This window comes from Hetaerina americana, unplaced genomic scaffold (assembly GCF_022747635.1).
Source record: "Hetaerina americana unplaced genomic scaffold, ioHetAmer1.1.p SCAF_1, whole genome shotgun sequence".
Classification (NCBI taxonomy): Eukaryota; Metazoa; Arthropoda; class Insecta; order Odonata; family Calopterygidae; genus Hetaerina; species Hetaerina americana.
Window position 1 is genome coordinate 94947027 of NW_027286069.1, and position 23646 is coordinate 94970672.

The following is a 23646-nucleotide window of genomic DNA, read 5'->3' on the forward strand; positions in this document are numbered from 1 at the left end:
TGTTCGGTGCAGGTTAGTTGTTGTTCTTATTTCATTTTATTTCACTGGATTTTCGAAGAGGTCAGCAATGACAGGCTGACTTTGGAAACTTCCAACTTTTTCCATCAGAACCTTTACTACTTGTTAACATATTTTTTGCAAAAACCATTAATTAATCAAAGGTAAATACTAAGAAGTTCCTCTATATATAGGTTAATATATTGTAAGAGATGTATATCAATGTTACCAAGGGCTGCGAGCCACAATAAATATGTGGCTTACCACACTCTGAGATTTCCCTCAAAAATTAATGTATTCCATTATAGCTTCATTGCAATTAGTTTCAGATGTAATTATTGTAAATTCATTAAAAGTGAATCTTACTAAAATTTTCAACCCCTATGTTAATATTACAAATGATTTTCCTTATACTCTAACATACTCAATAGTAGCCTTGCAACGAGAACATGATGTCAATTGCATTCCAAACTAGTCACTAAGTCAGATCAAAAGTTTTCATTGAATATAAAATATTTGCAGAGAGTTTAGTAGAATATTTGTATTTTTTCTGAATAACTTTATAGATCAAAAAGTGAATGATTTTTTCTTGAACTTTTTTCTTGAAATGATTTATTTCTTAATAATGTCATAAATTGCAAGAAAATGTAGTTTTAGCAATTAAATAAATTAACATCAATTCTCTAATATTTACGTATTAAGAGCAATGTAAAGTTATAATTGCAAAGTTGAAGAAATTCAAAGAAAAAAAAGGGAGATTTAGCGGTGGTTGGTAAGGGAAATGTTACTTGGTTTCATTGTTTATTGAGGGTAGTTCAATGTATCTTTTCATTGTTATTTCATATTTTAGCGTTTGCCACTTATGAAATGAATAAGAATAAGAATAATCTTTTATCATGTTGCAATACTTTTATTGGCCAAAGCTGAACGATTTTTATGTCAATAAGTCACGATTATTGTTTTAAATCATTAGTTTAAAAAATGCTAATTTATGCACAATTCTGTCCACAGGTTGCCATCCATTGTTTGAAATCTAAGATATATCCTGTAAAATACATACTTGTAGGTATATTCTAAATTATCCTTACATTAATCATTACTCAATTCCCCTTACGATCTCTAAATGAGATATTGAAGGTCACCACCACAGAAGGTCTTTTTGTTTCAATGATATTATATTTCATTAACTTTAATATGCATACATGTCTCTCATATGATAAGAATTTCATTGCAAAATGGAGCGAGCCAATGTCAGAGAATTTGCATTGAAATTAAATATTTTTTCATTTTCTAACTATATAGCTTTGACAAAATTAAATAAAAATTATATTCGATATTCCAAATTTATTTCGCTCTTAAAATTCGTTGCCTTCGGGCATCACATCCATCACGGTGCCGGGAATGGGCCCTTTGTTGATGCTTTAGGAGTGAGGAGGGAACGGTTCACATGGATTGCTTCTAACCAAGAGCTCTATTTTCAACGGTGGTGCAGCTGGCGACGACGGGTCACCAACGTCCGGCTGTGAGAGGACATCCGGTCTCGAAACACTCTCCGTGGCCTCCCGGGTGTTCAGGTGCGTCCTGGCTGCCGGTGTTAGAGCGGGAGGAGGGATCGTCGGTGACGGGGCGGCGGGGGGCCGTTTGCAAGCGAGGCGCTCGAGCGACGAGATCTTCGAGGAGGCGGCCGCACTTTGGGGCCTCGGATGCCAGATGAGCGACAACTGCCGATGCATGGACTGCCAGGTTGGACCAATGCCTTGCAGGCAAACTCCACCGGTGTGATTGGTTATTCCTATAAACTCATAAACATGCACAAAATTAAAATTCCTATCTCATACCGCTATCAGTACAGTAGATAAAGTACATACTGTAGATTTATAGTAAACGTACCTTTCTTCCTTAGGAACAGATCGCTTTCACCTTTAAATTTCATTTCTGACGATTAAACAAGTCCTTAGACACTTAACCGATTCCAAGCCTTAATAATCTTAAATAATAACATCTAATTTACTGTGGCAATCGATTAAAACCCTGAACGCATGCTAGAGCTGAATTATTTTTCTAAAATACAATGAATGAGTGCGGTTAACATCATTTACAAACTTAGGTAATGTCGATACTAAAGTTTGTTGTAGATTAGCAATCTCCCTTAAGCTTTTACAATATTTAAGGCAAATTACTATTTAAATGTTAAGCAACAATAGTAATTGGTTATCTCTCAGTGCCTATTGAACATATCTTACAATATCTCTAAATTTTATATCTTTTTCACATTATTATGACGCAGTAATGAAGATGGGTGAGATGCTTTTGAAGTATAGATATTCTTTGATGTCTGGTTGACTCTCCTGATATACGAATAATTCAATATCAGCCTACTACTTTTGGCGACGTGAGAACGAGACAATTGGCGCGTGCACTCCCTCTCAGAAAGTCCCACACGCATCCATTCTTGACGCTTTGGTTTCTCTTGTCGCCTCGAGATTCCAGGTAAACATTAACTACTGAAACCAAGGTTGGTTAATCTCATTGGAGTCGAGAAAACAGCTTCTTCAGGGTTTTGGGAGGGGAGGGAGTGAGAGAGAGTTTCAAGGAGCAGTGGAGGAGCTCGGAGATGGGGGCCTGCCTCTTCCTCCTCCGTTTCTTCTCCGCACACGCACTCCTGTCTCCTGCCGCCTTGAACGCCCCCCATTCCCCCGCCACTTTTCCAACAACCTGCAATCAGCCAGCCCCATCTCACCGCCCGCTCCGAAAACTCCCCGGTATTCTCCTCTCGCTTTCCGAAACTCATTCCCTCCCCCGCGCCCCGTCCTTCAGGGCGTCGCGCTCTGAAAACTCCCCCTCGCTCATCCGTCGGGCTGATTAAAAGGTAAAGTTGAGGAGAATGCAGGAATACTTGGTTTCTCTGAAGGAGGGTCGGCGGGAAGGCATCCAGCAGGGGGAGGTGAAGGTGGCCAGCGCGAATGAGGAGGGAGGAAGCGGGGAGGAGAGAGCTTGTGGGGAATGGGTGTGTTTATGTGTTGGGGGAATTTGAGGGAGGGAGGGAGAGAGAGGATGGGGGATGATACCGAAGGTGTTCCGCGAGAGTTGTCGACGACCGAGAGAGGAGAAGGCGGAGAAGGGAACCTTGAGAAAGATATCGTGAAGAAGGGGAGAGAGGGAGAGAAAGTGGAAAGATGGGAAGGATTGAGAGATTGAAGGTTGAGGTTAAGGGATAAAGTTAAATTTGGTTGAAAAAGAAGTGACGGGGAATCGTGCAGGGCGTCAGCAAGAGACAAAAGTTTATCCTGTCCGTAAGGGCTGACTCGAGTGAGATAGTATTCTCGTGGATTGGGCTAGGCAAGATAGTAAAACTAGATTTGGCTCCTTCCTGTTGCTAATAAAATTGTACTTTTATATTGATTCAAAGTGTGCTTAAAGATGTACATAACACTCATTAAATATTAGTTAAACTTAATGCTGATTATACTCAATGATTTCAAGTTTCACTTATGTTTCTCAACTTACATTGTTCAACTCCCTACCAAAACCCTGCACTCAACTTCTTCACCTATTGGCCACTTTGACGTCAAAATGACGTGTTTTAAATCGATGCCGACGCATCATAATGCACGACCATAATGCTTTGTGACCTAATCATGCCGTATCATGGTGAAACTCGTGGCTTTAAATAGTATGATTCTGTTTGTATAATTGTTTTGTTAATATCATGGATAAGTTTTTAATTGTTATCTATAAACCTTTCATGTTAACCCATTAAAAGCTGAAGTATGAGCATACGGGATTTGATAAACGCTCTCTATTCTTGCCACCAAGGCAAAGTATTCAGAAGTTTAGAAATCTAAATGAAATATTAGGGATCTATAGAAATAATGAGTGTTCTAACTTTCCCTGAAAGTAAAAGCGTTTAATTCATTGGTGTATTTAAGGTTCGAATAAACTCTTGGTATTTTTCTCCTGTGGGATGTGTACTCTCCTGTGTATGCCAATACAGCTCCTTGGTAATCAAAACGTTCGATTGGCCCAGCGCTTGAAACTAAATATCTATAACTTCGTAAAATAAGTAAACAGATTTTCAACCATCTAGAGGTAGATTTATGAATAGGTCATTTAATAGGTTCATTGAAAGGTAAGCGTCTTATATTGTGTTTTAAGGGGAATGGATCTCACAGAGTCCCTCAACTTTCATTCAACTGCGCTGGTCATTATTTCCCTGCACTACACCAACTCCATTATCCCAAAGTCAGCAGTTCAATGTCAATTGAGACTTCTGCGTTCAATTTTACAACTTCGACTTTTGCCAAATCTAGGCAATACCGACCATGCTTCTCATTAGATGCTACACTTGGCATGTACTTTAACAGTCCTCATATTAATTACAAAGCTATCGCCATAGACATAGACATCTACACTAGCAAATGCTGTTGACTCAGTTTTACAATTTAAATTAGTAAAACATAGAATGATTTAATTTTAGAACTTCGATGTGTGTGTGTGTGTATCTATATATATATATATATATATATATATATATATATATATATATATATATATATATATATATATATATATATATATATATATATAATTATTATTATTAGGTAATCTACCGATTAAGGTAGGTTTTTGGATGGACAAAATTACTGATTCAACAATTTGTGACCCCCAGCAAAACACAACCTCCCAGTCTACATCAGGTCCCTCTTCATCTCTGAGAACCTTCTTCCTCCCTTCATCCCGTCCAACACCCCTATCCTGTTTCTTCCCTTTCTTCGTTTGCCTAACATTCTCCCCTCAATTACAGTCTACAACATCCCGCTGCCGGTCAATACCCCCTTCATCACTTTTCCTGCCTCCATAGGATTTCTCCCAACAAACTCCTCTCTTCGCCCAACATACCAAGTACTTCCTCGTTTGTTTTCTTCTCTGTCCAGTTCACCTTCTCCATTCCATGTGTATATATATATATAAATATATATGTGTATATATATATATATATATATATATGTATATATACATATATATATGTATATATATATATATATATATGTATATATATACATATATATATATGTGTGTGTGTGTGTGTGGGTCGGGGTAGAGCGGGGGGTGGAGCGCGGGTTCGATTCCTGGACAAGGCACTCTGGGCACCTCCAGCTCCACCCAAGCTATGTGATTATTCGGGTACCAGATCTTCCTGGGAAACCATAATCGGCACAGGGAAAGGAACTGGCCCCCCTACCCTGATGTGTGAATTTCACACGCCGTATAGGGCCTAGTACAGGGTGAACTCTACCATCACCTACCAAATCGACCTTCGGATTGATTATTGTGTTTATGGTATATATATATATATATATATATATATATATATATATATATATACATCTTTCTTCATTAAAACCCAAAAATATAAGGAAATTACTGTACAAAAGCAACTTATACATTTTTTCCATCAATTTAAGATCATTTTTTTCCGCCCCTGTTTCCATCCATGGAGAATAATCAACCCATTAATAATGAGAATATTTAAGAGAAATGGGCGTTAACCATTAAATAATAAAATCATCGCGTCCCTCGATTTTGTGGCATAGATAAATCATCAAATTTTTTTTTAATTTTTTTTAATCACGCTAGTAATTCATTTGGAAAAGTTTTTTCTAAATTGAACATTTTTCAGTTTCTGATCCCTTCTTAAGCTGACAATAGACTTGTAGCAATAAGTACGCTCGCTAGATCAACTAACATGGACGTTACGTCAGCTATGCATCCTAATTCGTAACAATGTCATATTTTAATGAATTCACCTAACATATATTAATGTACTTAAATGGATACTAAAATAATAATTTTAAAGCATTTGAAGTGATGTCTTTATATCCAGAGTAAGTTTTAAGATATCTTTTGTATTGTTCGTTTAATAATTAATAGTAATCAAGAGGAGCTTTAGATAACCGATCCTTGATTTCTCAAATGGTTTATTTTAAGATTTAAATCACATCGCCAGCCGTCATTTTGCGCTATCAACTCCTATTTCTGAGCATTTAAGTTGTGCAAACATATCGTTTACGATTATCTCAAAGGCTTAGGAATCTGGTTCTTTTATTTTTGAGGTAAAAATAATAAAACGTACTCGAAGAGGTACTCAAGTGAACGAGTAAAAATAAGGAGATGCAGCTGTAGTGTATACGGCTGCTCCCGAGAAAAGCGTCTTATCTTTTACGAAAAATATCTATGCATAAAAAAAGGTGAAACGAAAAGTTTCATTTCATTATAATGGCCGCGAGAGGTCAGGTATAACGGCGGCGAGAGGTGAGATATACAAAGAGATAGAAAGGGGACAGAGAGAGGGGACTAAGTAAAAGTTTGGGGAAAAATATGACCAACTATAAAAGCGGGAAAGGAAAGGTATTCAGGTGAATACCGCGAAGGGGGCGGATTTTTGGAATGAGGAAAGGAGGGGAGGTCAAAAGGTTTTATGAGTAAGGAACTTGAGGGAAGGGCGGTGCGCAGTCCAGAAAGTAAGTGGGAAGAAGAGCGCGAACGAAAGACGCTTCCTTGGAAATATGAAGGAAGAGTTTTCTTGGGGTGGAGCATTACGGGCGAAGGTGGGGTGAGTCAAGGAGGAAAGCTTTTTGAGTTGAGGGAGAGAGAGAGAGAGAGAAGGAAAAGTTTCCTGACGCGAGTCGGATGGGAGGAAAGAAACGAGGAGTAAGGGAGTAAAATGGCTTCGTAAGAAAAGAAAGCGGGGCTGTGCAAGGGATCTGGCGGGGGTTAGGTCTGTATATCTTCCCTTCACCATGGAACGTCGAGGATGAGAAGGGATGAGAAGAAGAAGTGGACGAGAAATGAACGAGATAAGGAGCGAGCGAAAAGGAGAAATGATTCTGACTACCAAACGTACTCCCTAGAGGCGCGAATCCCATTAAATTGCAGATTATGGGGCGAACTCGTGAGAAAGATCCTCATGGTAGAAGACAAATGTGTCTGGGATTAATGCCAAATCATGTTCAACGTGCGATCGTAAACCTTTGCTGATGAATGAATTCATACGAATGATGATTAATGACAGTTTTGTCGTGTTCTTTTCAACCAACAAGATAAATAATTCTTTGATATACTTCTAAATTTTCTTTGATTTCCTCAATTACAGAGGAGCATATGACCGGAAATAAGCGAAGATTTTGCATAGGAAAGAATGCTTTGAACCTAATTGCAAACATGAATGTGCCTTATGGGAAGAGATGTGAAAGCCAGGAACGAAAACGCCGGTGATTCAAAAGAGAGATGTGGATATGCAGGGTAGAAGTCATTATAAACGAATAGTTTATAAATATTTTTGTTTTTTTGCCAAAAATATGCAACATAATAATGTGTGCCATTCTAAAAAACGATGAACATTACATTTGGCTAAAATTGTATGTTTGCAACGATTCGGTTGTGCCATAGAGTAATGTTTCTATTTAAATTAGTTCCTTTTAGCATGCGATAAATACGAGGGTCATCCGGAAAGTAGTACCCGTTCGTGAAATAAAGACACAAAAGTAAATATTAACAAACATAAAAAATTTTATTTGAAAGAGGATACTTTAAACTACTTCTCAACATAATCTCCAAGCAAATTAAGGCATTTGTCATAACGTGTGACAAGTTTCTGTATTCCTGCTGCATAGTCCTTCGCCGCCAGCTCATTGAGATACGCGAGGGACCCATCTTGCACAAATTTTTGCATAATGCAGATGGTGTTTAACAATTTCATGAACAATTGTTCGAGAAACATTGGGAAAATGCTCACAGATGTCATCAATTGTGACGCGCCGATCGTTCCTCACGAATTCGTCAACTGAGCTCACCAGCTGGTCTGTAATGACAGACGGTCTCTCCGAACGCTCATCGTCGTGTGTGTTCCCCCTCCCCATGTTGAAGTTGCGACACCACCGCCGAACAGACGACTCGTCCATTACATTGTCTCCATACACCTCCTTTAATTGGCGATGAATATCACATGGGCGAACGTTTCTTGCATTGAGGAATTTAATCACTGCCCTCACTTCACAACTGGCGGCGTTCTCAATTTTTTTAAACATTGTAAACAATCACAGAAACAACACAGGCAATGCTAGCGTCACGCAACTTGGCTCAGAGAAGGCAGACAAGCCACTGAAGCTATCTGACCTCGTCCAGCGGCAACTCGCGTCGTCAGCACTTCATGCGGCACTAATGGGTACTACTTTCCGGATGACCCTCGTATAATATGCCGTTAACCCAGTAAAATGAAAGTACTTCTTTTTTCTTTTAAAATTCAAAGATCTATTTTCGTCATCGTGGAAATTGAAGGAAATCAATTGGATTTCTTAATGAACTGTTTGTCCTTTACGAATAGAAAATTAATGTATTACCGTTTCTTCAAATGAGACGTTTTTATTTGAGTTTGAATGCCATTATAAAATATAATGAAGATCAAGAATTTTAAGGGTAAAAATTATATAGGTTAATTAGATTTATATGGGAAACCACTGCACTCCACGAAATTTACATTACTATGAAAATTTACCAGATGCTTATCTTTAACAAATAAACTGCATCAATACTAGAAAGCATCAAGACTTGTGCCTGTAAAAATCATTTAAATTCTTCCAATTATATTGGAATCAATATTCTACGAATCATTTTGTTAAAAAAAGTTTTAAAAGAAAAAAATCGATTCCAATTTCTTAGAACTTGGGTACTTGAAGAGTCTTCGTATTTACGAGAATTTTTATGAAATTTAACATAGATGTATGTATTGTATAGCTACCTCGAAATTTGAAAGCCGTTTAAAATAAGTATGGCTTGAGGTTTGGTTTAGAACGGTTGAAAGAATCGGTATGATACGGTGATCAGCGTTCTGGCTTCCCGTCCAGAGGGTCCGGGTTCGAATCCTGGAGACGGTAGATCTTTTTCGGTAGTAAAACGATTCCTACTTGAGAAGCCTTGTAGAGTGCACTTTAAGTGAGTACATCGTCCGTCGGATAGGACGTCCAAATTTATGTACCCTTGGCGCCTTACTGTGAAAGTATACGAAGGCCGCCGCCGGGTTTCTCTCCACGTTTCTTTCCCATCCATCTCTAATTGCGGAAATGACCTCACCTGCCAGTCACCTCCTCTAAAAATACTGCTAGTAGTGATTAAATTTATTTCTCCATAAAATAAGTTGTCACTCATTACACCAATAATTACACTTCATAAAACCGCGCTATTTAAGTCATGAATTTCTGAAATTTTTAACCAATGAAAAAATATGAAACTCTAATTTTCACCCTATTTATTCTAATAAATATAAAAAAAGGTTTCGTCACATTTTTTCAAATAAACTACAACTACCTGTAAAAATGTAAAAACCCAGGTGGTGCTAGTGATATAAGGTAGTGCTCATTGTAAAATATAATCATATCAATCAATCCTTAATTACATTTTCCAGTTTGCCTATGATTTTTTACGGGAAAAAACAAGCTCTTCGTAAGTATTGATACAATATTTACAAAGCCTGGGTTTTGTTCGTGTAAAACCTTTCAGTCTTAATGATGATTTACTTCTAAACCTTGGAATTCATTTTTATCATGGACTGAACTTTTTTTGCATGAAATGTTTTTTCTTCACGTTTATCATGTTGTTAAATTGGTTCCATTTGCTTGTTAATGTAAAGTTACATGATGATCAGTGTTTACAATAGTTGTGTGTATAACTTTCAAAATATTTCCATTGCGTTTTATCTTCGTCAACTATTTAATATTTTTTACTTTAAAGTTTCCAAAGGTTAAACGTGTAATTTGTATTTTTTATAAAGTAATCTCAAGCGAAGCCTAATTTCCTATGGGTCTTCGTCAGTTGATTGATCTCGTTTTTTTGTCCTATAATATTTTAGAGATGAAGGATGTATCTTTTTTCTAGTGTACATTATGTGAAATATTTTTGCCATGTAAGCAAATAGTTTTTGTTGATGTTAATCTATTACTTTCTGTCTACTCTACATCCATTAAATTATTTTATCCATCATCTATTTTATAATTAAGTTATGTTGGATAGCCATGAGATGAGCGATTTAATTAATTCCCAATATTTTTAAGTATATTTTATCAGAGTGTGCAGAGTTGTTGGTAGGTACTATTTCTGCAAGTTATCTGCAAAGGCTGTTTTGTTAATTTTTGACCACTGGAGATCTACTCTCCTTAAGTGGCTAAAAAGCTTTTTATTTTAGCTAAAATGGCATTTTTACGCATTTATAATCTTACCCATGTTAGAACCGTAGTTTGCTGGAAGTATACTAAATAAGAAATATTTTTAGAGAGAAAGATTCTATAGGAGAAATATTTACTATTTCCTAGTTAGTACGTTTTAAACTGCTTTATGCAGCAATTCATTATAAGGAACACATTGTAATGATTCTCATAATTATGATTTCTTGATTTTCACATTTCACTGCATTTTTCATATATTTTTAGAAGTCTCTAGTTTCAGTTGTTATTATCGCTCTTTTTTGAGCATAGAAGAGACTACGCATTTCCTTAAACGCTGAATGGTATCTGAGTATTGAGCTGTATGATACATATGTAGATATATATATATTTCCTTCTCTACCTACCCGTATGGTATACAAGAGGCTTTCGACTTCTTTATTCTATGAATGTGCAAGGTAGTCTGAATAAGATATAAATCACTCCACCACTAACGCTGTTAGGTCTGTCGCATCTGGAGATCTTTCATCGCGGGATAACTAATTCAACACATTCAATATTGTCTACCAACCAGCTTTTCGCACCCAAGACGATCCCAGGTTTTTGAAATTCGTGCTCAATTTCAACCCTTCTTTTGTATATTGAGAATCAGTTACTCAAATTTGATAGGCCTTGTTTAAAAAAGACAACTCCGCCAAGTGGTACAATAATTTTCCTAGACAGCATGTTTTACATTCAAGTAATTATCCTTAGTATTTAATTATAATATAACATGTATTATACATTAAACTCGAAAGAATTAAATAAACTTTAAATAAATAATAAAATAAATTTTATAATAGAAAAAAACTAAATGATTATTGGCAAGAGCAACCATTTAAAAACCAACATATATAAATTTCATTAAGCAATCTATTAATAATATCTCTTTGGAAAAATATGGCTTAAAAACAAAACCTTCCAAGCATAAAAAAATTGTAGATGGAAGCCCAGGGATTTGAAATCCAAATTAGGGATAACATGAAATTGATCGATGTTATCAGTAAACTTTTCAGCATTAAGTAAAGATGCTTCAACAGCAAAATTTAATGAAGGGTTTTATGCCTTTTAGAATCTGACTTGAAACAAAAAGCCACTTTGAAAGAGAATTTGATACTAGGGAATGAAGGCCCACGGAGAGGAGTAAGGAGCTTATTAATAAGTTCCCCTTTCCAGTTTGAGGATTACGAAGTGTTAGAAAAATTCAATTAAAATATGATCAAAGGTCTGGAAAATGCATCTAAGAAATTCATGGTATACGTATACCTAAAAGTTACTGAGGAAAAGTAGGCATTTTTTTAGGATTTTGTCATCAGTAGTTTCCAAAAATAAACCCCTGATTTCAGATTTAATCTTATTATTAACTCCTGGTCTTTATTTTCCCGATCATCAGTTATCCCACAAAGCCGTAAATATCTTTATTTAGTTAATAGTGCTCAGAATCAATACAAATGTCGACACACAAAAAATTCTCAATTTTCTATCAACCAGCTTGGACATGACATGACATTTCAACCAGCTTCCTAACCTCAACATTTGCGAAGAAAACATTATTCTTTTTAAATAGAAATTTTCATTTATTTAGTCAATGGCCTAATTTTTTCCTTTTGTATCCTACTCTGGACTTTTTTTAGTCTTGATTCCGAAAATTAATTTTTTTTGTATTCACAATTATTAACTTAAATCATGCAGGAATTGAAAAATTTATTAAGATTTGTATACATTATTTACGCTCAAATTTAATCATCTTACCAAGTGAGAAAGAGAAATATCACAAAAAAATACTAACTTCAGCCCTATATTTTTACTCAAATACTGTATTTATTTATTTAAAATTTATTAATATGATATTAATCATTACTTTTGGTGAATGTGATCAATTTCATTCGAATATTTAGGTTTTAATAATTAAATGACTTGTTCAATATATATTCTTTTCAAACTCCATCTGCGTCACACCAAAATTTGATAATAAAATACATGGTATACCATGCCAGTGCACGTCTTATTATGCAGTTCTACGTAAACACCAGGTAATCGTAGAAGCAGTGGTAGATGGCAAATCAAGTTTTACAAGTATAATTTTTTGTATTCTTTACTACTGGATTTTGAAGTTATCGCTCTTGTAAGAGAAAATAACTAGTACTTAAACCTAAAAATTCTGCGTTTCATCTTAAGTGCAGCGTGGTATCTTATTAATTCTCTAGATTACAGAAGTTAACTCAAGCATCTTCTGACTTTAACAGAGTCATAGATGGTTTGTTTCCGTGAATAAAATGGCTTTCATCCCATCTTTCTGAAGACTTTGAAGGGTACTTTCTTGTCACTCTTAAAGTTTCTACGTACCCCGCAGATTTCTTTGCACTTTGACCTAACTTTAAAATTGACATTTCCTCGAATACAAAATTAAGCTTTCATATTTTAGATGTAGTTTACACAACGTAGAAATATGCTATTGAAGATATTGCAGTAAACATATGAAATATTTAAACCCTTTTGAGGCGTTCGAGTATTATTTAATCGTTATTATGAAATATTAAAATGTTGGTGAATTTCAATTATATATAATATTTTACCCAATTTTGCTGGAGGATTTCACGTTTGCTATTTTAAATTTCTGTATGCATATTTAATATTTACGGTGATTCATTCGTGGTTATTCAAAGCGTTACATTTTCGTTAAAAGTGGATATAAGATGAGCATCGTATTAATGAGATAACAGTATTTGCAAATGTTATTCATGAATATGGCGATATAGAGTATAATCAAATACCATAGTCTGATTAAATAAATAAGCATTTCTGCTATATTTTATTGATATATTATTTCCTTATTAAAGAATACATAAAGTTATGAGATAGCTGAAGGTCGCATTAAATGAATATTATATTACTATGAATTTTTAAATTTGCACTAAGCTTTCAGTTGAATTCAGCTATTTCAGTTGAATTCAAATATATTTACCAGCACAGTCATGACATAAGGTATGCATGCGGGTGGATTGGATGTATTACGCAAGGCAATGGCACATAGAATAATGGTTCGGAATGTCGGGGATCGGCACAGAGGGAGGGATTCTTTCGGAATACCCCGTGTGCGCTTCCTGGAGAGAATATGAGGATATTGGAAAGCAAGGGTAAATTGTAGATCCATGAGAGTACTTTGAGCGCCTTGTTTTATTACCGTGGCCCTTGTTCCCTCCTGTCCCCTGGTGTCCTTTTGATAATTCTCTCTTCCCAGTCTCATGGCTCTCATTTTGGATTAAATGACCATTTCAATATATATATATATATATATATATATATATATATGTATATATGTGTATATATATATGTATATACATATATATATATATACAAATATATATATATATATATATATATATATATATATATATATATATATATATATATATACATGTATACATATATAGTGAGAGGGAGAGAGAGATGCACATATGATACTCTTCTACTATTCTCTACCTACCCTTCCTGACCTTCTACCGTCCTTGTTTCATCATCACAAGTTTTCTCCCTCGAGTTCCCACCACATCTGCGAATGCCAGAACCCCTCGGACCAAGCCTCCACCCTCCTCTTCCGCACGTGCTTCCTCCGGATTTCCTCGCGACCCCGCCCACAAGTCCCTGATGCCCTCGTGCTCTTCCTTCCTTGACCACCCACCCTGCCCCGATTCATCACCCTCACACCCTTAAAATTCGGCATCCTTGGTATTCTCTGAAAGCAGGTACTGGAAGAGGAAAAGGATGACGAAGGCGTGGGCGTTGAGCAGAAACATACCACGTTCCGGGTCGTCACATCTCAGTAGTCATGCGCACCCTGTCCTGTTGTTCCTTTTTTATTCCTTACTTCAAGAGGGCTCTTTGTATTTTTCAGTGAAAAAATGACCGTTTGACATAATATCTCAAACTTCTACTCCCCCGTCTGGATTGATAGAAGTTTCATTGAAGCCATACTACAAGGCACCATGTACTAAAATATTTTTTTACTTGGAGTTAATATAATTTTATGTCAGTAATAGTTAGACTAGTTTGCTTGCAAAGATACTGTTTCATAAATAAATATCAATTTTCAGTTAGCATGGTATTTAAGTGATGGGGTCAAATAAAATTATAATTCAAGCTGCCCCATTTAAACTTAAATTTTGATCTAGCGCTAAATTTACAGTTAAAATATTTTAAATTTTGATCTAGCGCTAAATTTACAGCTAAAATATTTTAAATTATTGCGAAGAAGGCAGAAATAATTATGCTTCAGCTAATATAGTATCAGTAAATGTTTTAACCTGAATATGGTGGCTATTGATAAGCATTTACCCTACTTTTTACTTAATTTAAGAGAATAATAATGATACGTTTAAGTTTTATTCACTCAAAAATATTTGCTGTTCTGTTAGCTAAAAACAAGTAAATAAGTATTACGTTTATTACCAGAGATTTAATGAAGTAAATAAATGGTTTTTTATACTATCTTTCCACAATACTACTTCTATATGCGACCTGTAGCACACATTTCAACTCGCCTGTACTAGATTAACTCAGTTTCAGTCATTATCATTAGAAATATCCTGTAAGATTAGAATTAATGGATATATCACAAATTGTGAATTAATGATTCCTATTTGTGGTACAGTGCAATTATTGAAAATATTTCAAAATTTTACGTAATTTATCCCAAAATGTCATGATTATTTTAATAAAATAAGTGCAATGAAACATTATTACCTGGCAATTTTTAATTAATTTTGGAATTCAAAAGCCAAGAAAGAGTATGGAGAAGAGAAATATATGTTTAAAAATTATTTTTATTGCATTTCAGTATAAATATATATATATATATATATATATATATATATATATATATATATATATATATATATATATATATATATATATATATATATATATATATATATATATGTCTTTCAAAGCTGTTAGACAACTTTTGCTGAGATAATTTAGCATACCTACATTCCTTTTGTTTTTTTATTTATATAAACGTTATTTTCGTTTATGCTTTCACTTCAGTCGGGTAGAATGAGATGAAAATTAACTTGTTGGCTGTCATGCACTACCGTCGGAGTACAATATTGGTTTGGTTATTAATAGTCAGTAATATTAAATAGAATTGTTTGAATATATACTCATAAGTTAAGACATTTGCAAATATTGTGCCGGCGATATTAGCAAATTAGGACACTCATATTTGTGGACATTTATCTGTCACAAAATAGCATACAGATATCACAAAATAGATCATCTCTGAACATTTTCTTTATCTTATTTTAATTGGATATTGATATAATAGTTCTTCATTGATCATTTCTGTGATCTTAAATTTCTTTTTATTTGGGTATCTTTCCTTTTTGAGTCAATTCTATGAGTTTCATTTAAAATTTTCAAGCACTTCACCTCTTTCCTATTTCTCCTTTGCCCGGAACCAATCATCTCCTTCCTTAACACATCATCCGCATCTCTGCCAAAGTCACTGCTTTTCAAGTCAAAGGTCGTCGGGGCACTGCTTCCTCAGTCTCCCGCAGTCCCGCCATCCTCCTTACTCACGAAGATCCCACCCCAAGCACCCCATCAAAACTCATGTTATCAGCCTTTCCTCCCACTTGACGTGTCCTTCGTTCTCCTGAACACTTTCAACCTTCATCAATTTCTCTCTCCCTCTCTCTTTATACTTTAGAGCCATATTTCCCTTCAAATATTGAATCACTTTCATCCCAAAACCCGATCTTTATCATTGCGTTCCCGTGGAAATCTGCGTTATTTCCCTTCCCAATTCTCTCCTTCCTCGTCCTCATTTTCTCTTTCTTCATCCTCAGTTCCAATTTTATTCCTTTCCTGTTCACCACTCTCAATATCACCAGAAGCATGTAAATCATTTTGACGTGAATTTTCACTTCTTTTTTTTCCCATTCGTCTCTGTCCGACTCCTAACACTGACTTATTTCTTCCTTCTTCGATTTAAGTTTCTTTTCTAAGTCCTTACTCCTCCTTAACTTCTACGTCATCGTTTTGGGTATTCTGGCTCAAAGTTTTGAAACTATCTCACCTCCTCCTTTCCTTCCTCTGACTGAAATTCAGGAAGATTTTCTTTCTGACAGTTGCTTTTCCTTTAATATAGTCTATGCTTTCATAACTTCTGGGAACAATTAATCTTGTTGATAATGTTTACTTTTCGTTAGAGTTATTCTGTAACTCCTGTATAGTACACACATCATCGTTTGGGTAGAAAGGAATTGAGAATTCTTCCAATGATCTGGGTTAAGATGTTTTAGATCCTTTCCTTTGGTTACTTTTCATGATGTTGCAGTTAAATATTTGATGGACCTCAGAATCTTCATTAGTTTTATTAAGTTAGGGAATTTATAGTTTAAACACCTTATGTTCTAACTAAAAAGACCAGGATCAAAACTAAAACCCTAAAAGTTAAAAGCTGATTATGTGAGTGATGATAAGATGCTCCTTGGCAAGTTTTGCGGTAGCCAGTGGATTAGAAAATAAGAATTTTTTTCAGCAGAAAATTAGTATTGCATTTAAATCAAGAAATTATAGGCAAGCGTTAAGTAATATTAGATGTAAATACATATGTCAATTTAGATGTAAGAAAAAATGGAATAACCAATTCACATCATTTGTGTTTTTTAACACGTTGATAATGCTCTAAGACATCAGGTTAGGCTGCGGCTTGCCAAATACTACCGTATTGCAGGTGCTCTGATTTTTTGCAGAATTTAACTGTCTTGAAAAAGGACATCAATTTTCCACGTGCCTGAATAAACTCAATACACCAAGTAATAATTAAAATGAATTCTTCCTTTTCCCATTTTGTAATAATAGCTGTAATCCTAAGAAATGATTGAATAGGATCTGGGCCTATATTGCACCTTTTTTAATTATGGTTAAGAATAAAGGTATAAGTATGACATATTTGTTCCGAATTCCATTGATGATATAATAAACAGAAAGGATTAATGGAGGCTATTCCATTTTATACCTTGAGAGATCCCAAAAAGAATTCCACTTTATTACCTTTCGTTTTTTTTCGTACATTACATCCATTTGGTGAAAATCATTAACAAATATTTAGTTCCATGAATTCTCTTCAAATACAGCAACATCTTTGTTTAAATTGAAAATTCACATTGTATTTATGAAGTAAAATTAAGTGTAAGACATTTCTCTTATTCTTTTGAAACATCTTTTCTGCCAACTCTTTTGACGCATTATTTTTAACAAACGAGGGATAATGTGCCAGGGAATGTTAGCAATACTCATCTTGATTCTTATTTTATTCTATATATCACAAATTGACTTACTTTCAAAGTCGCCTTTAATTGTTAAATCTTCAGCTGGCACTTAATATTCCAAAAATAATTATTAACCTATCAGTGCTTTTACAACTTATCGATTTCTAATAGGCTTCAGGCTGTTCATATTGTTTCAGAATCTTCAAAGCTCCACTACCTTCTTTGGTCACTTCTTTGCATAAAAATATAACTTCGGTTTTGATAGTCCACCTTATTCTGAACTTCCAATAAAAAACCTGCCAAGAGTTTTACCCCGTAATTAACTTTTTTTGCTGTGTATTCTTTTTAACAACTTTTCATGTTATTACTTTTGTTATCATATTCTCATTCTTATCAGCAAATGATTTAATTTTGTATTTATTTCCACTTTAATGCCTGTCTTGTTGTACAATTCCTTATATACCATTGTACCATTCCTTGTATCTGTTTTTTGGCAGACGCATTCAATCAGTATTCCCTACATCTTCTTCTAGTAGTGTAATTTTTTCACTATTAGTCGCAGAGTTTCTTCGTTTATATCTTTTTGTATTTTGTTATCTTCATTCACTTTATATTTAACCAACTTAAAATATTCCATCGTTGCTCCAGTAATTGATCATGGAAATCATCCTAGTCCACTCTTTTCCAATTTCCTTTTCTATTCTTTTTGTATCTACTGTAGGCTAAATAGATCTATGATATCGTATTGTCCATAGGTATTCTGTTTTACATGCTGATGGAGATCATTTCGCCATATCGTCCTCTATCTTTTAGTCACTTACTGCTCACATCCATATAAAACGCGCACTCAGGGTTGACTCGGAAAAACCTTTTTACAACCAGTTAAAAGTACAAAGCATAAAAAAATCCCTAAACTTTCCTAACACTTCAATTTTACTTCGCTGCGGGCGAGTGAGTACAATAAAATGCAAAAAAGAATGAGCCAATTAAGTGCACGTGTTCGGTGGGGAAAATGTTCATCCTACGAGTAAGCAAACGGCATATCATTAATGTATATATTTCACGTATGCTGAAGGATAATATTTTTAGATTTTCGGCGTTTCCGATGCCAATGTACCGATGAAAATATTCCAGGTGTCCGTCCTACCCTAGGTAACAAACAGTCCGTTGGATTTTTCCCGTAGCTATTAGTACCTTGGGGAGCAACCGTTATCTTGGCACTAATGTCCAGCTACCAACCGACCTTGACGTTTTCAACAGAGATATGCCCCTTCTCAGTTTCCCTATTAATTTCACAGTAACTACGAGTATACTAAACGTGCATGTAAACTATTGCAATTGGTTTCCTCCTAGTGCATCCATTCAAACAAAAAAGTTGGTTTACATGAACTTTTACCCTAGGGATACGTATCTTAAAAGCCAAAGATGTGATTCGTGTTCATTTTTTAATAGGTTTATATGTTTTTCAATACGAACTAATTGTTAAAGTAGAAATGAATTATTTATCATAGCACCATTCATTTTTATAAAATCAATATCCAACGAAATAATCTACAAGATTAGTTATTGGTGGTAGCATATACCTACCAAGGATTGTTTGCCTATATTCCTGTACCGAAGGAAATGTGTCTAGAATCACGCTGACACTAAGGTGCTGAAACCTGTGATTGTAACCTAGTACTTGTTCTTAAGTATCAGTGGAGGTGGATTTATTGCCCTTTTATACTGATACTTTATTTTGGTTATTTATTGTAAAACTGTGCACGAATATTTACTCTTTCTAATTATTCCCTTACGCGCAGAACATTTCGCATTGTCAGATAATCTCTTTGTAAACATGTAAGTACTAAGATAAGCCCATATGCAAGTCTACATAACCTTTTTAATGGTTTACTAATGTTTGTGATAAAAATGAATTCCTCGTTTCATTCATGGTTTTTAAAAATCTAATTCCTGAATTATGCCCTTCCTCGATAGCATCAACATTTAGGCGATTCTTAGTAAAATTTATATTAGCATATAAATGGCTTCTGAAGACGCATTGTGTGGAGTGATCGCATGCTCACGGGTGAGTTTATTATACGCACTCTGAGGAACAATACGAAAATCACTTAATTACCAATCCTTAAATAAGAAATCTAAAATAAAACTATTTCAATATTTAGTACATCCGATAATATTTAATTTTATGTAAATTTATGGATACATGAGAAAAATCTAAGAAACATTTGCATGTTCCTATTATATTTCAAATCTTTTTAGAGCATTTAAGCCATATTTTTTTCTTTTAGTACTTTTTCTAACATATGCTAATGCCATATAGCTAATTTATCATGCCTTTTATATGTGAAAGTGAAAGTTATCATCTTCTTAACTCCTGGAGCCATTAGCAAAAATTATTGCGAACATTTCGAACCTGTTCGGACACTCACAGGTATTAATAATGAATCACTAAGGGATCTTGGAAAGAATTAATTGTGAAATTGTGAATTTTGTTACTGAATGAAAAACACTGTCCCCCTTTCCGAAGGCCAGTTTATCCTCATCGTATAGTATACTTAGTTCCAGTTTGTTAATATTTATGAAAATAAATAAATTGAAATTTATTGTCAAATAATGGTCAAAATACAATCTGTCATTGCACAAAGTTCTCTATCAGCAACCTATCGGCGGTTCCTTGAGGTCCCGAAAAGCTTTTCCAATTTTTTATCTTCGTTGACTGTAGTGATAGAGAGGATGGAAACCAAGATGAATCAGCCTATCACAATGTGAGTTTTCTTTCTAAGAGTTAAAGCAGTGGTAGAGGAAGTCATATCATGTTCGAAATAGAAGGTTTCCGTCATTGCATTTACTCTCCCCATTCACCTAACTCAATGTCCCGGGATAATTGACCGCTCAGATGAGGATCAATATCTTCATAAACCCCCGCCTCCCACTTCCACGTTTCTCTCTGTCTCACGAAATCTCTCACCGTGCGCCGCACCCGAGTGCGGTCCTACCAAAAGAGTTCGTCGCCATAACCTCCTCCATTGGTATGGCGCCTCCAACAACAACGTTCCGGGGTGTCAATCAAGTGCTTCACTTTCAAAATCCCCTTTTCCGCCTTACTCTCTAACATCTGTCGGTCCTGATCCAGTCGTCGTTTTTTCATTCCATTCTCTTTTATTACGGTGCGATGATTTGTTCCTCACTTTTTTAAACCGTCAACAGTTCGAAATTGGTCTACCGTCCCGTTTTAAAGGTACACACGCATTATCCCTCCACGCACGAATGTAAAATGATATATTAATATTATACTGAAATGTCATATATTAAGTAGGTGTATGCGTGCGAGTGTGTGTATGTGCAAGAGTTATTATTTCAATAAGTGTGTACCATGGTCTTACCCTCAATTCGCCCTCCCCCTCCTCCGTCTTAACTCTGGCTTTGTATCGCTGGTTGTGTTATTGTGATGGGCTTATCAGCGGCACCTCTATGCAAATAGAATTCCCCGTCCACATCCTGCTTCCGTCCCCACCCCAACACTCCTTGCATAAATTCCACCAAACCTTCACCCTTCCCGCTTGCTTACGAAAACCGCACTAACCTTCCTTCCTCACCCTTCTACATTACTCCTTTCCCACGCCACCCTACCCGCTGCTACTCTTGTTCCTTACCCTCACGAACCCCGCCCCCTTCTTTGGGCTCCCTTGTTATAAGGGAAGGCGTCCCAACCGTCAGCCTCGGCATGAAGAGGCCTCGTTACGTTACATGAGCAGTCGACCCACATAGTTGGAGGACATAGCTGTGTACATATTTCTCTCGTTCCTTGCCCCACTCCATTTGGTACCCCCTGCCAGCCCTAGATTCTTACCCTGACCGTTCGTCCGAAGCCCGGGCTCCGAAACGTTTCCCGGTGTTGGACTAATTGCGTGCGCGTACACGTGCTTCTCCATCGACCAACATCTGTTTGTTGGCGGCCTAAGCTGACAATTATGCCTGTGTAAACAGTTGAGGGAGTGAGTGGGAGAGTTCGGGAGCGAAGAGGGTTTTCCAAACCATCATCTTATAACCCCATTCCCTCCCTTCTAAGTGAGGGACTATCTCGTAATACCTGCGGTCGCCATCTTATGCCCTGTAATCAGGCTAAGACCCTTGAAGCATAGAGTATAATTTTTATTGGATATCTTGATAAAGATAGATGTTTAACATTCAATTGAGCGTGGTTCATCGTGCACAATTGAGTATATTCTAACAAAGGCAATTCAAATCATTATATAAAACGTAGACACTCCGGTGCCGAGAATTCAGGAGGAATGTAGGTATAGGAATTTTTTCTGTGTCGTTTTCCCTACATTATTCTCTTTCTGCGTTACCTTTACAGATATACTCTGCATCGTGAGGGTTTCATTCCACTTTTAATTTTCTACATACTTCCAAAGACTCCCAAAAATACCAATATAATATAATTTCTGTGATAAAGGAAGGGCCAAATATACTCAGATGTCAAGGAAAGGAGATTTACTAGTTCTTTCAGTTAGGTGATTACAAGGCACTTAAGAAGTGAATTATTCTAAGGCCGTTACGTAGCAATCCATTAAAATTTCAGCTTTTTATAGGATTTTATTTTTGGCAATACTCAGATTTTTTACGTGATTATACGGAATCATTATTGTTGCAATATGTTTTATGGTATTTTTTATATTTTAAACACAAAAAATGAATAAAAGACACCTGGATAGTTGTTTTTAACGTATAGGAGATCATGCCAGCTTCGTTGGACGATGAAGTTTTGGTCTTGGTTTTGGTTACTTCGTTTTAATAGAGGTTCTTCCTTAAAATGCAGTGATACAATTCTTTCTCTTTTCTTCATGTTACTCAAGAATTTCAGATCTCTTCTCATATTCATCCAACCAAGATTTTATTTTTTTCGGTTTCTTCCCCGTTTCTCAATGGTCACCCTCACATACTCAGCACACAATATATTCCTTCTCCTTTCCTTCACTAATCCCATCGAGTCCTTTCATGTAAACACACTCCGTCTTTATTTAATTAGTCCTTATCCTTTTTACTACATATTCCTCTGCAAAATAACTCTTCTGTCTCCAGTTCTAATCAATAAGATCAAATTTTAATTTAGGTTTTTTGCCAGTTTCATAACCGACATATGCTTTCATGTTATTTTAAATGAAATAGGATTTTTATATGTTTATTGATTTGTAGTTAGATCCATTCCGTTATATTTTTTGCTTCTATAAATCACCTCATCCAGTTACTTAAAGGACATCCGTATTTTCTTTACCTACTTTGTGTCCTGTAAATTAATTTCTCCATTATCATCACCCTTATTCATACCCTTTGAAAATTGTATTTTATTCATATTTTCTTAATCAAAAGATACTGTGTAAGGTTTTTGATTTATTTTGTTACCACAAATAAATGACTTAATATCACAGCTGTAATTAACCATTTCATATTAATGTACGAAGTTTTATCGTCGGGTTGAATTACTTCTTCATGAGCATTTTTAAAGAAATATTTAATTTCTGATTCTAATATTTATTTCTGTCTTTCTTCTAAATGAATTAGTTTGAAATTTTCTTCAAAATTGTACTCAAGAAGGGGTGAATATAAAGCCAATTTTAAGAGTGACTATATTGAGTCATTTATTGGATTTTGCCTATATCAGATACCCCGTGAATTCAGTTAAAGTTTCTAATTTATCTTTACTTGTCCAAATATGGCATTATTGCAATCGTCCAAAGATTCATGTGTGATTTTATTTTACGTGTTTAGCAACTTGCTCTAGATCTTGTTCTTTAAATCATCATTTGAACTATTTAAACACAAATAAGGGTCACTTTATTTACGCATATTAATTTTTACTTTCTCTTAAATTGTATTATTTTTTTATGAAACAACTCCTAACTCATTAGTTTCCAAATAATATTTTCAATTCATTTATGAATTGTCTTTTCCTTGCGATCTTCCGGAAAACAGCACTCTTTAATTAACTCTTTAATTTGTCCATTTTGTTCCATTTTTGTAGTTATTTTATGAATCTTGGTTCTTTACTTTGTATTCCATGGCAGTTTTTTCAACTTTATGCTACATTCCTTGTTGCAGCCTTTAATCACTTT

At 35.2% G+C, this 23646-nt stretch overlaps 1 protein-coding gene across 1 annotated transcript in view; it reads left to right on the forward strand.

Annotated features, from left to right (window-relative positions):
* Nucleotides 1-23646, forward strand: part of LOC139691859 (WAG22 antigen-like) — a 36062-nt gene that overhangs the window by 8017 nt on the left and 4399 nt on the right. Inside the window, exon 3 of the mRNA XM_071589816.1 lies at nt 1433-1740. Coding sequence (XP_071445917.1) covers nt 1433-1740 — 308 coding nt within the window. The remainder of the gene's footprint in view (nt 1-1432; nt 1741-23646) is intronic.